Genomic DNA, 13791 nt, shown 5'->3' with positions numbered 1-13791 from the left:
CTTAAAAAGCAAGTCGTCACCAATTCTCCTTTAAAAAGGACTCCATCAAAATAAAAAAAATCGTTAAACACATCTATATATACAGGCTTCCGCACGGCGGGGGTAAAGATTATTAAAATGTTCTATGTTTGCTTGTATTCCAAAACTAATGAACAAATAGTTTTATTTAAAGCAACCCTGCCGAGCTTGTGTATGAATACGCAAATTCCGAGATTTAGATGGTGATTTTTGACATCGCACAAAAATCTTCTGGCTTGCCTGATTCATTGGATTGTCTGTCGCGGAAAATTTTTCTTTGTTTGGATGACTATCTCACCTGAGTTTAGTACGATTGCTGTGGTGCGATACTTGCCTGGTCAAAATATATCCCATTTACTTTACCCTTATGAATTATTAGGTTATATTTGGCTTTTAGCTGTAACAAGAAACGGTGAAGACCAGAGTTGGATCAATGACATTAATTCAGTTCAATTACAATTAGGCTACTCCCTTAAATCTTTCAATTACATTACAATTATAACAGCCACGTGTTTAAAAATTATTTACTAATTACAATTATTCGTAAACAAAACATTTTATTAATTAATTACAAATTATAACATTTTGGTTTGTATTTATATTTTCACTTTCTCAAAATCTGTTGGATTGCACTCAATGAACATTAGGCTGCAAAAAGTTTCTGACCCCAGTAAATTTCTTCTTGCCGTATAAAAGTTACTCGCAATTGAAAAAACTCTTTCTGAAGGGTCTGTTGTTGCTGTTAGTCCCGCATAATCTTTTTCTGAAGAAGCAAGCGTGGGAAATTCGTCTGATTTATTCTTCCAATACATTAATGGGTCTTCATTAAAATGCAAAATTTCTTCCCCAAAAGCTATCTACTTCACTTTCTGAGTTTTTTTGTTTTTTTCTATTTTAAACCTTCTTCCATAAAGTTAAGCAGCTTTGACTTTTTTAAAGGATTTAACTCTCTTCGTCCTTGCTGCCAAGTTTACTTGCCACATGAGTTTTAATTGTAATTATAATGTAATTGAGGCATTTCAGAAGGAAAAAGCCTCAATTACATTACAATTACAATTTCATTAAAAACTTTAATTAATTACATCAATTACAATTGATCAAACTCTGGTAAAGACTAATTTTCTTAGCGAAATGATGAAAGATTTTCTAACTGAAAAGCATGTTAGTTACACAGATGACGACACAAAGTTACGTCATAATGATCGTCAAAAACAAGCAATCAAGAAAACCGGAGTTTATCGTTCAAATTTGTGCACATGTGTATAGGCCTACCATATTTGTATCGCGAAAACAGAGGACGATTTCTAAAAAAAAGTACAAAAAGTACAATTCAAATAGATGTTCACCCTTAAAGAATTTATCACATCTTTTTGGATAGTTGATCGAACATCTAGCAAAAGTAACAACCTAACTAACACAAAAAACGAGAAATTTGTTTTCTTAAATTCACCAGAAAAATAATTAGAACGCGTTCTGCAACCGAAAAATAATTTGACTTAACTATATCTCTGTTGAAAGGTAAGCAAAATAAAAAGTAAAAATTTAAAAACAAAGGACAGTTGGGCATTTCCAGGCTCCTCTGTGGGACATTAAATTTTCTTAGAAAAAATGAACGAATCTTCTTAAAAGAGGACTTATGGTGGCCCTACCTTCTGTGAAACTGTATGAATAAGGGAAACTGTTGGCTCGTTAAAGAATTGAAACTTTTTCAAATGCCGATTTAGTACAGGGTTCATAGCATTCGCAATCCAGTGTATTGGTCTCGTTAAGATTTTGTTTTTCGTCTTCCAAGTAAGCCATTATATCTCCTGAAATTATATCATTCTCGGTCTATCCCTTCCCTGATACAGATTCCCAACTTTTTTTGGTGAATAAAACTCAGACTGTACGATTAAACATTCGTATGAACTAATATCAATAGACAAACACAGTAGTGGACAATTTCTATAACGCGTTCGTACCGGTACTTAGGATATAGGGCAGAGACGCCTGCAGAAAATTTTGCAGGGGGGCAAAGGATAATGTATAGGCTATTTTTTAACCTAGTAAGAACATATTACACTGATAAACAGTATTGATAATCGCATTTTGAAATTCCATGTTAGGACAAGTGCCTCTTCTCTTAAAGTTGTTTTATGACGTCACCCTTTGAATTTAGTGGCCCATCGACAGTTTTAAAGTGGCAGTGCGGTCCATTTTGCTAAAAGGTTGGTCATCAATGGGCTAAGACAATTAGTTTCCAACACCTTTTTTATGTAGTTTTATGTTTGCTAAAAAAAAAACTATATAATCTTGCTTGTTTAGAACGCAATACACAACATATATTTTCTAAAGCGAAAACAACTTGATTAAAAGGTATTAAACGTGTGTGACGTAACATTTCACGCACAAGTTACGTCTTGTGAATACAAAGCTCTTTACTAAACAGAACAAAAATTTAAGCTAATTTTAGTAGTAACAAATATCGTTTTCGATATTGTGAATGTATTGGCGAAATACTTCATACAGTACGGTTATATCCTGGACATATAATATAAATAGATCTTGCCATTTCTCCCTGACGCATATTTCAACATTAAATTCCCTGACATGTCAGGAAAAGTCCTGGCGTAGGGCAACCCTAACTTAGGATGAATAGAATAGTAGTCTTAAATACAGTAATTGTCGTGATTTAAGTACACCTACACTACAGGTTTGTTGCATTTCGATAATAGATAATGTAGCGACATCATCTTAATTAAGACGTTTCGATAGAGCTTGTATCATAATCAGTTAATAGAAAGTATTTTGGCACTTGTGACTGACTGTCTTACGTGGAGACTGCTTCGTCTTTTGACAGTAAGTCAGGCGATCATTTCTACAGCCTACGTCAAACGTGTTGGCCGCATGCCAGTTCCGTTATTTAGAGCGTTAGAGGGTTTATTTATGCTTGGCTATAGTGTCAGAAACAAACAGCTAAGTGCTAAAAAACGTAAAATGGTGCAATGCATTTATTTATCTTCATATTATTATGTTTTAGGCGATAAGGATTAAAAAGAGTGAACGCCATCACATAGAGAGTAAACGCCAGTAGGCCTACACGTGTAAGTACATGATGCTAGATAGCACATAAGCCGTAGTGGTCAACCGCAAACGTAAAGTTTTAAAACTTAGAATTGTTCTGGTACTAGTTCAAACAGTTGTTATCTAAAATATAAGCTAACGTCATAAAACAAGATACTAACTTATAATGCAGTTTTATTTTGTACCTGTGTTTCAACACCTCGGGCAACTGTACAGTGTACGCCTACGGATTTACAGGAAAAATGTCTATTTGGCAACATTTATATACAGTGTAACATGTTGTTTGGTACGTTTAAAAGCAGTTATAAAAATAGTAAGAAAGTTCAGCCTTAAATTTTAGACGCTCTTTGTGACGCAGCCATTCACACCCTAGCCTAATACGGGCACACACAAAAGAAGCAGAAATGCCAGGCATTGTTATTGCCTTCATCCTTTAGGTGGCATTTCAGACAACAGGAACTGAGCGAACTGAAAATGGGTACCTTACAATCGATGTATAGACCATACTTTCTCTTTCTAGCCGAAAATGAAATCACAGAAACTTGAATTTTGTGATTTTTTGCTAAATCGATATGGAGATAAGCAAAATATTATTTGTTTACAAATACTGGAAAGTGGTTCGAATCGCCTTTATTTAAATCCAACCTCGAATGCCTTGTGGGCTATTTCGGATTCGATGGTGCATAACCGTAACGACATTTATTTGAACCCAAAATGATGTAATAGTGAAGTCGGCTTTTCTTAAGAGCAAAAGTTCGGCTTTGGTACATGTAACAATCTGCCGCGTTGTTTTCTAGTTTGTCTTTTGCCAAACTTCCAAATTTATATACCACGAACTAATGTAACCGGAGTATATTGACTACAGAAAGCACTAGTCAGACATGTGACTTAATAGACGAGTGCGTAACAGCCCTGCTGTCCATTCAGGAACGTTTGACAGTCACAATGTGTTATCAACATACGGTGAATGCGTACGAAGGTTTCAGTCTATGCGAAACGGCACACATCCTGCTTTGGGTATGTGATCAATTACTGATGAACTATATTCGCAAAAGCGTTTGGCATGCTGCTACGCTACAAAAAAATCTGAAAATTTAACATAGGTTAAAAGCCAAACTGACATGCCGAAACAAATTTTAAATTAAGGCTTGCGGTTGAAATTATCAAACAATAATATGCAGTTATAATAATTTGTTACATTCGGCTATTTACCATATAGGCAAAATTTAAGGTTTATAAATTTGTGTTAGTTGTGAAACGTTCAGCTGTAGCCAACTGAAACAAAACAAGTCACCATGCGTTGGAGATACATTCTTGTTATGATTGTAATGTACGCGATCTACCTGCTGATCGGTATGTCCATATTCTACGCTTTAGAATATTCGCACGAAAAAGATACGTGTGCCACTACCATTTCGGAAATCGAAAAAGCTTTTGCAAAAGTAAATTCCAGTGCGACGCGAAGTTTAACCGGAGAAGACCTGCGAAATCTAATAAAGGTAAGCTATATAATTTTATCTTTAAAATAAGCCTTATCTCTACTGTAACGAGTTAAGTACATGATGTCACTCTATCTATATTCTATAACAGTTGTGATTCCATTTCGGACAACAAGAGATTTGAAATTCTTAAGTCGCATACATTTTCTTATAGGTTGTTAACGGTGTTTATAAAACTTTCTTGGCTCGCAGCACACAAAGAAAATCAAAAAAATTCAAAGGCTTAAAAAAGGCGCAGTAATCAGGAAATACCATAATATAATCATTTTTTTCAAACAGTGTACATCAGTGGTCAAAGATGAATAGTTTTCTTACCGGAACGATGAAAATATATCGTACCGAAATGCATATATTTTTTTAAAGATGGCGTCACAAGTTACGTCATAACGGAAAACTTTAGGATACCTAAGGTTTTTGTTCATGCAGTGCACAATGATGCAACTAAAATCTTGTGTAAATACACTCAAGGAGCGGCGAAATGAACTGTGCGAAAATTTCTTTTACCGGAACCGTTCCTATACTTGTTTCACCAGTATAGTGTTTAATAAACTCTCGCATGATGTCTTACATGCCTATTAGTAAATTGAATCGTTTCTTTTGAAAAGAATACATCGAGGCACATTAGTGTGTCACGGCCCACAGTTTAAGAATTTGTAAATTCTGCTTTCGTAATTTTTTTTAATTTTCTTCTAATTTTATTGCGTATTTCGTGCCCAATCGCAATAAAATATTCGACCTGATCGTGTGACGGGTTTCTGAACTGAGAATTTTACGAACCAAAAGTGTGGCAATACGAAATAGCGCAAAGACAAGCTAAAACAAAAAGATCCTCTGCTATTTAATTGAATATAAAATTATGTGAATTAAACCGGTAGAGGGTCTATATAAAATTTAATATCAATTTTACCAACTTTGGTATTACAATATAATCCCTAATTACGACCGTGCCCACTTTGATTTTATTGACCGTACTTGTCAAAACAATTTCAGCCCTACATATTTAGATGTCACATGGTAATTCAATAGTTAAAGTCGAAAGCTAAGAGGGGAAGTAATTCGCTGGTGTACGCATGTCGGCTTGCATTCGACTAGTACCGAGGCCGAGCTTCATTGACCAAAACTAAGAGACGCATAACACGCATGACATGAAACATGTGCATCATCTCGCCTTAATTGCCGAGTTATAGGGCACACAACTCAAAGAAGACTATTTTAAAAATTTGATGCATGTTTTTTCTTGGTCACTCGAGGTGAATTACCCCCAGGATTGTACCAAATATTTTATAATATTGGGCTAATGAAACCCTATTTTCATATTCTATGAGTGGCAATACTGTACTTATACTTTATGAACGAGTGTTTTCTTTTTTAGTTATTTTTTTGCCTCATTTTTTTCTGTTAAATGCAACGAAAATGCGCTACCTAAAAATAAGTGTTTAATACCGTTAACAATAATATCTAATTTATTTTTTGCCGTTTTAATATTCCTTGTATACACTCTCAATATATGTCTTCATTTCACTTTGTAAAAAAAGTAACTTAATACAGATTTTAAATGAAAGAATTTTCCTAAATCATATAATATGTTTATTATTTTATATTATCTTATGATTTTGTTTTCTCAGCTAATTCGGGAAGCACCAAGCAACGGAGTGCAGTTTAACAACAACCAAACTCCAAGTTGCGCCCACAACTGGAATTTGCAAAATGCCTTCTTTTTTGCCGGGACTGTTGCAACCACAATAGGTGGGTGCCTTAAACGCGACCCAGTTTAACAGAATAATAATATGTGTTGTTTTATATGGTTTGGGTTTTATTAATATTGATTATTATTATTATCGATATAGCGTACAAACTTCGACCATTTACCATTCACAATGTTAAAGTTAAAATGCTAGAAAAACTGAAATTAAGTATTTATTAACATTATTTGTGCATACATGGATTAAATAAATCCAAATTGGCAATTTGACGAATCGTACCATAACGGGGGTATAATAAACTTACAGTTTGTACAGTATGGATTATTTGTTGCCATGGCGAATTCTTAGTAACATGTACAAACATCTTCACAATCACCAGTAGTGAGGCGGGGAACTTCGTGGCGTCCCTGTGCAGTTAAGAATGTGTTAATCATTTATTAATCCCCACTCGAATACCATTCATGGTTTATCTGGCTAAAAATCTAGCAATATATTTTTACGCTGTTTACTATAAATGTTTAACTTTTTCTTGAATCTAACTCCACGTACTACTACGCCTGTAATAACACGAGGCGTATTTGCAATCTCGTTTAAAAAACTAATATAATAATCACACAGTTGAAATACGCCCACTTTTGTTTGTACGCCAACAATAGTTTGTATTAATAAATTATTTTGATTTCAGGTTATGGTAACATCACCCCTAACACAGCAGGCGGTCAATCGTTCTGCATATTCTACGCCTTCGTTGGAATTCCGTTTTTTGGAATCATGTTTTCAGCAATTGGTGACAAAATTGCTAAGGTGTTTAAAAAACTGGACAAGAAACTGGGATCAAAGGTAAGTTGAACTTATACGCAATCGTCAACTAAAAGAATATTTTGTTTTAAGTTTTAAATCTCATTAGGCCCACATTTTTTTTTCAAATGTTACTCGATATCAATATGTAATAAAGCGTAAATTTGGCCCCAGCTGTAAAATTTTCACTTTTAATATAAATTTGCGCTATTGTGAGTTTTCCTGTCATGTATTATGAAGTTCGGTGGTTTTATTAATTTTGTATAGTCTCGCGAATTGTACAAAACGCACTGAATACCCGGGTGGTATAGAACCATACCCTCTATTTCACCCTTTGTTTGGCTTAAGCCTTAGAGCAGTGGTCGGCAAACTATGGACCGGACCTGTGCAATTTCTGTCATCAATACCAAGGGCAATTTCTGTCATCAAATATTTGACCATAGATGCCGGCCGTACTTTTTTGGGCCGCAACAAATCGTTTGTCAACCTGTTTGACCGAACTTTAACCCTCAAAATTTCTCGGTTGATATTGTCCATTTTCCGCTTTGTGAGAAAGGCAACATTTGTATTGTGTACTTACAGACGAAACGTCGTTTGACGCGGCGGCTTATCGTTATTGTAATCACACTTACGTCCCTCTTCCTTTTTTGCTGCATCATTCCCTCCTTTATCTTCGTGGCGGTGGAAGGCTGGACTTACCATATAGCATTCTACTATTCGTTTATTACACTTACAACTATCGGATTTGGGGATTACGTTGTAGGTAGGTCATGCTTCAAAAAGCAAGTTCGCTCATATCAAAGAGCTATACTGTATTATTTTTAACGCATATTGCTCTCAACCTTTTCGGAGGAATTTGTTTCTCATTATGCATTTACAATATTTTAAAATTAAATCAACGATGGTCATGTGATAAATAACTTTCTCAGAGATATTCCTACGTTTTGCAATAATATTTTGGAAACATTTTCAAAAATCAATCCGATTTTTTATTGTTTTATAAAACCATTTCAAAACTTTCTACATAAATTTGTTATCGGATCGGCATCGATACCAGACACTATAGTAGTATCGGACAAGTACGATCCGATTTTGTCGGACATCCTTTCTGACAACGTTTAAAAGCACTTGTGTGATCAATAATCCTTTCAGATATTACTAATCTATAAGGTAATAATCTCAGTTGATAGAATTATCTAAAAATGGAGTCCGAAGATAAAAATTGAAGGAAATATGTTAGCCTTACCAAAAAAATAAAGCAAAATGTCAGTCAAACATTTTAGGTACAAATCCTGACTTGACGTACCCCACCATCTATAGACCTATGGTCTACTTTTGGATCCTCTTCGGATTGGCTTACATGGCAACGGTGATCAGTTTAGCGAGCGAAGCTGTTAAAGAAAGAGGTGGGTTTGCTTTCATCCTTGTGTTTTTATAATTATTAACTTCGCTCAAGTTCTCTGTGTTGTAAGGGCACCAATTCAAAATAGAGATTTCGCAAATGACGAATATTGCAAAAAAATCGTGGTATAGAAACATAGACGCCTACTTTTGATTTTCGCAGTTACCGCTAATTATGAGGTCACAAAATTGCCGCTAATATAGTGATTTGATATGCGAGTTAAAAAATGCTTAAAAATGCACTTTTCTTATTCATTATTATCACTCCTTGACTAACAAAATTAACTCTTTCGCATTTTAAAGTATATGCACCTTCATTGTCTAATCGCAATTCGCTTTTTAAAAACACTGCCCTTATTTGTTAAATTACTGTCAACTTAACGGCTTATTTCCTAGTCAGAAAGTTCTAAATTTAATGAATCTCAAATATTGTATGGGTGCGCATTTTTATTTGCGTTTGGTGAAATTGCTACACAGCTATTTCTGCTATTTACATGCTAAAAAAATACGAAATATGTATTTTCTTAAAAAAACAATTTGGTTGTAGCAAAAAGTTTACATATTTATTCCTTAAGGCACAAAAAGATTTACGTTATATTAGTCGTGTTTATTTGAACTAGATTAAATGTGTTTCGGTGACAAATAGCTCGCGTATTAGCACTGACCAATTATTATTTTCACAGCTAGACAAAAATTTCCACGAATTACCAATTTAATTTTCCCTTTGCCGAAACTCTTGACAGCTCACTCAAGAGTCAAACAGTTTCTATGTTATTTATATTGTTTGCCACCTTGTTTTTTTTTTCAACGAAAACTAGAACAAACCATGACCGAAATGAATGAGAAATGCGATACAACATACTACCTTCTTACATTATACGGCCTCTATAAACATAAGTCGATAGCCAATAATTCCTTTTTCTTTATTTTAAACATATTTGGCGGACTTTATATACTTCTCATTGATTACTGTTTAAACGATCATTAAATTGAATCAGTTTACTAGTTTTATTGTATCATGACTAGGGCGATTATGTTTTGACTTAACTAAAAAAGTCAAATTTTGTCAAAATTTACACGTTAGGTCAAAATTTGTCAAAATTATTTCAAGTAGGAATCGAATATAAATGCACTTAAATTCTTTACAAAATGAAAAAACATCTATAAGTCAGCTTTTTAAAATTTTCGTTCAGTTTTTGTGAAATTTGTCGTTCAATTTTTTCAAAATAATGTAGTTTTGATTTATATTCAACGACATTTTAACTGTACTATATCTTCATTAGAGCAAAATATGGTATACGCGAAGAATTAACCACCGAGGGCTCTCTAAATTGGACAAATATATTGAACAGTATTTGCTGTCTTTTTTCGCTTGTGATTTGCAATTGCCTATTTCCTATTTCAAAAACTGCGCCTATATTTTTATAATTTGGCATTTTTATAGTTGTTTGTGTTTTTGAAATGTCAAAAATATCAACTGAGTATTTTCACGAGTTTTTCATTAACCCGAAAAATAACTGATTTGTGTTCGACCGGTAGTCGGTAAAATATAAAAAAACATGATTGACGACGCCAAGAAACTAATGCAGTACGTTAAACAACAATACGTTGTTTAAATCAATGTATTTTTAACAGGTTAAAATCAATTATTTTTAGGTCAAAATTTTTCAAAATTTAAATTTTTCAGGTCAAAATTTCCATTTTTTTTGTCCAAAAGTAATCGCCCTATCATGACGTAATATAATTACAATTGAAATAAGAGAAAAGGTTGCTCACCATGGTGTTATAGATTTTGTTGAAAAAGAAACTGTTTCGTTAGTGCGTTTTGTATGATCTAAAAATATTAACTAATGGCAACAACGTTTCATTGAAGCAATTTTAAAAATGTTTTTTGAAAGCTCATTTTCTTACGACGTCTTTAAAAATACAAATTGATTACTACTTTTTTAACTTTAAGATTGCTTTTCTTATTTCGGTTTTTCTTATGTAATTGAAACAATAATGTTGCGAATCTAACTGCCAATCGTCACGGTTTTGGTTATCTTAAATTGCGCGTATTTCATTTTTTTGTTTTCTGACTTGCTCAGAGGCGGTAGACATTTTTCGGTAGCAGCGAATGCACCGACAAAAAATTCCGATCAAAGGTTGTGGATCATAACACATGGCTCACAATCAGTATTAGCTAAGGAGGCGGAAAAGTGGCGCCTGCGTTAATTTACTGGAAAATGAAACGCAAGTGACGCAAATCGGATACAGCCGCAATCCTTATGTTTGAGACCCGCATTCTCAGCGGCGGCGACCGCGTGTTTTGTTTGCAACCACTCGAACAGGCATCTGTATAAGTGCGATGTCTTTATCGTGATTCATGTGTTGTCTTAACAAATAACGACGCCGCCATGCTATCTGTCTACTTGACGCTGCTATCACTTTAGTTTTCATTTTCGCGCCATCGATTTATAGGCCAACGACCCTTTTCTATTTTTACCCAAATCTATTCAACAACGTGACGTTTTTTATCCGAATTAAGCTGTCAAGGTTTGCGGACGAAATCACGGGTGTATCGCATTATGAACCCGTGGAATCGTGGATGTTGTAAAACACACCACGGCACCACGTATCCCTGTAGTTATATGACTACGGGTATATTCACGTATTTGCGTAAGGATGTACGATGGATCAATAGCGTCTTGTCGTTACGGCATGCAGAGAGTATACATGTTTTTCTCGTACGTCTCTGATTTATATGGTATTTATGTTGATAGTTATGCCAAAACATTTTTACCCCGGCGATTTCTGCCCTTTATAGTGTACTTTTTGATATGATTTTAATCTTCTAATATCTCCGGGATATTGTCGGGTCAATTGGTTATCGAAAATTCATATAACAAGTCTTCGTGTAATCAAACAATTTTCATCCAAACTAAACACGCTTTCGCGTTTTTTTGTAGAAAAAGCTCAATAGCTTTTTATGAAACGTATCTCAATGTTATACACTTTAATGACCAACATGTAAAAAATTGTAAAAATAGATACTTTTTTACGTATTCGACCTTAATAATTTTTTATGTACCTACTAGTTTGTTAAGCATTTACCAATTTGTTTTAGTAAACTAAGCATAAAATGTAATTATTAAAGGATCAATGGTTAGGACATTTTAACTGGAGTGTATCCGCATTGTACAAGAAATGTCCGTAATAAACGACTGACTTTTATCTTCCAGCTACGAAAAAGTTAAAAAAGGATGACACAGAAAAAACAGAAAACGGTGATGTCCCTGATGCGCTACCGAATACAAGCGAAGCGGCTGATGCAAGCGAAGTAAAACCGCAGCAAAACAACGGAATCAAAGAAGAGACAGTTGACCTGTAATTCCAACCCCCTCGATTAGCGATAGCGCTATAACTAATTCAAATTATGCGTGATTTCCGGAAAGCCACAAAACTATATTTTCGCTTTTTTACTGTTTCATAGTCAGTTGCGTTCTGCCTGACTTTAAACAAATTAAAACCAGTTAAATTATTTTAGCAGCAAACCACTATTTAGGCTTTTTTACGCTTGCAACCATTAACTATTACTATTTTAAGGAACACAACAATTTTATACTGTACAATTTTGCACAAACAATTTTATACTATAGGCCTCTACAATTTTCACTTAATTTTGTGATAGTTTTTAGGCTAAGTAATGTACATTTTGATTAACTGCAAGTTTAAATTTTACACTTTTGTCTATGTTTATAGTAACGATAAAATAATATTGCGTTTTAGAAGTCATCTCGCGGGTCTTTTGTTTATTCTTAGGGTTATCGGGATATTTATTAGGATTCTTTCATCTAAACTGTGCAACGTGAAATATTTTTTTGCAATCTTACTCTTATTAATTGAATATCACTTACGGCGTAATGGAACTAATCTGTAATTGTGCCAAGCTGCTTTATTATGTTTTTGCTCGTGTTTCTTAATGGTTACGTGTCGTACAAGTATGGGAATTATAAGCTTCTCACCGCTTAATTTTAATTTGTTGATGCATTTTTCCTTCGTTTAGCATTTTTCACATTTCTATTATATCAAATCGCCTTTTCTCGACAAATGCAAATCATTGGCTTACTTTCAGGATTTCGGTGTTGTGCTGTGCGCTTTATGTTCTGAAACATTATTATTTATTGAATATTTTTACACTTTTGGGCTTATTGCACGTATATTAAACATTTTGTTAATGCAAACCGTACACACACCAACTTAAACCCGTGCGCCGTTCTGTGGTCGGTGCATAAGCTAATTTACAACGACAGCAAAAACTACACCTTTTAGTGTGTTGGATTGCTCTTATAGGTTATACAGTACACATATACTTGTAATTGATACCTGTTACGTATGCGATGCTCAAAGATCAATAAAATCAGTTTTTTTATGCAATCGATTCTATCTTTTCAAATATCATATATTTTAGAAAAATGTTTAGGTAAATATTATTATGACTTTTTTAATAAGGTTTTTCTTTGTAATATGGTTTAGAACAGATATTTTATTAAATTTATTTGCTCGTAATTTACCATAATTTAACTTCTCGCTGTAAAGAACTATTGTAAATTACTTTTTATCAAAACGTATTTTTGTTTCTTTTGGTAGATTTATTCCAAGTTGAATCATGGGCACGTTTAACCATATTTGGCGATGACTCACGTTTTAAAAGAATCAAGCTGCGTCGTTTCAAATGCTATCGTCTTGATTGGTAATTTAAAGTTTTTGTACGATTTCCAATTTAGTATTCCCACGAAGATTGAGAACCTGTGGGATAACAGGAATTCAGCAGAAATCTTTTCAGCATGGTTTACCCAGGGTTTTCAGAATTTTTAGTCTGCGAGCTCGTAATTTCCCATAAAGGATCGCCACATTTACGTTTCGAAAAAGGATCACGGTTCAGTGGATCGCCATCCCTTACCAATTTGTATAACTGATTATAAAAGCATGGTGTGGTTAAAAGCGAATGACGAACAAACTTTGTCTATTTCAACTATTTACATTTGGAATGCATTGTGTCCTCTGAAACTGAAAAAGGAAGACCATCTAAATGAAATTATATTGGTTTGAAGTTTATTTTAATATTAGTTGAAGTTTTAAACAGGGCAGCCAAAAAAATAAACCCGAGTCCGACTCTCAATTCCCGAGTCCGGTCAAGTGTGGGATTTCGTCGACCCTGACTCTACAGCACATATTCCGCCAATTTACGTAACTAAAATCACGTGGATATTCAGCAATCCACTTATAGGTGTGTCTTACAATTCATTCGCTCACAATACACATGTTAT

At 34.1% G+C, this 13791-nt stretch overlaps 1 protein-coding gene across 1 annotated transcript; it reads left to right on the top strand.

The window, feature by feature from the left end:
- The first annotated feature begins 4306 nt into the window (after nt 1-4306).
- On the top strand, nt 4307-12892 carry LOC146138255 (potassium channel subfamily K member 10-like). The gene is made up of 6 exons (XM_083393932.1): nt 4307-4580; nt 6206-6326; nt 6969-7123; nt 7664-7844; nt 8365-8487; nt 11704-12892. The coding sequence occupies exons 1-6, from the start codon at nt 4377-4379 to the stop codon at nt 11850-11852; spliced, it is 933 nt and encodes a 310-aa protein (XP_083250058.1). The 5' UTR covers nt 4307-4376; the 3' UTR covers nt 11853-12892.
- The last annotated feature ends 899 nt before the right edge of the window (nt 12893-13791 follow it).

The sequence above is a fragment of the Ascidiella aspersa genome, chromosome 7 (genome assembly GCF_963924565.1).
Source record: "Ascidiella aspersa chromosome 7, kaAscAspe10.2, whole genome shotgun sequence".
In the NCBI taxonomy this organism is placed as follows: Eukaryota; Metazoa; Chordata; class Ascidiacea; order Phlebobranchia; family Ascidiidae; genus Ascidiella; species Ascidiella aspersa.
This window is presented reverse-complemented; position numbering and strand designations above follow the sequence as displayed.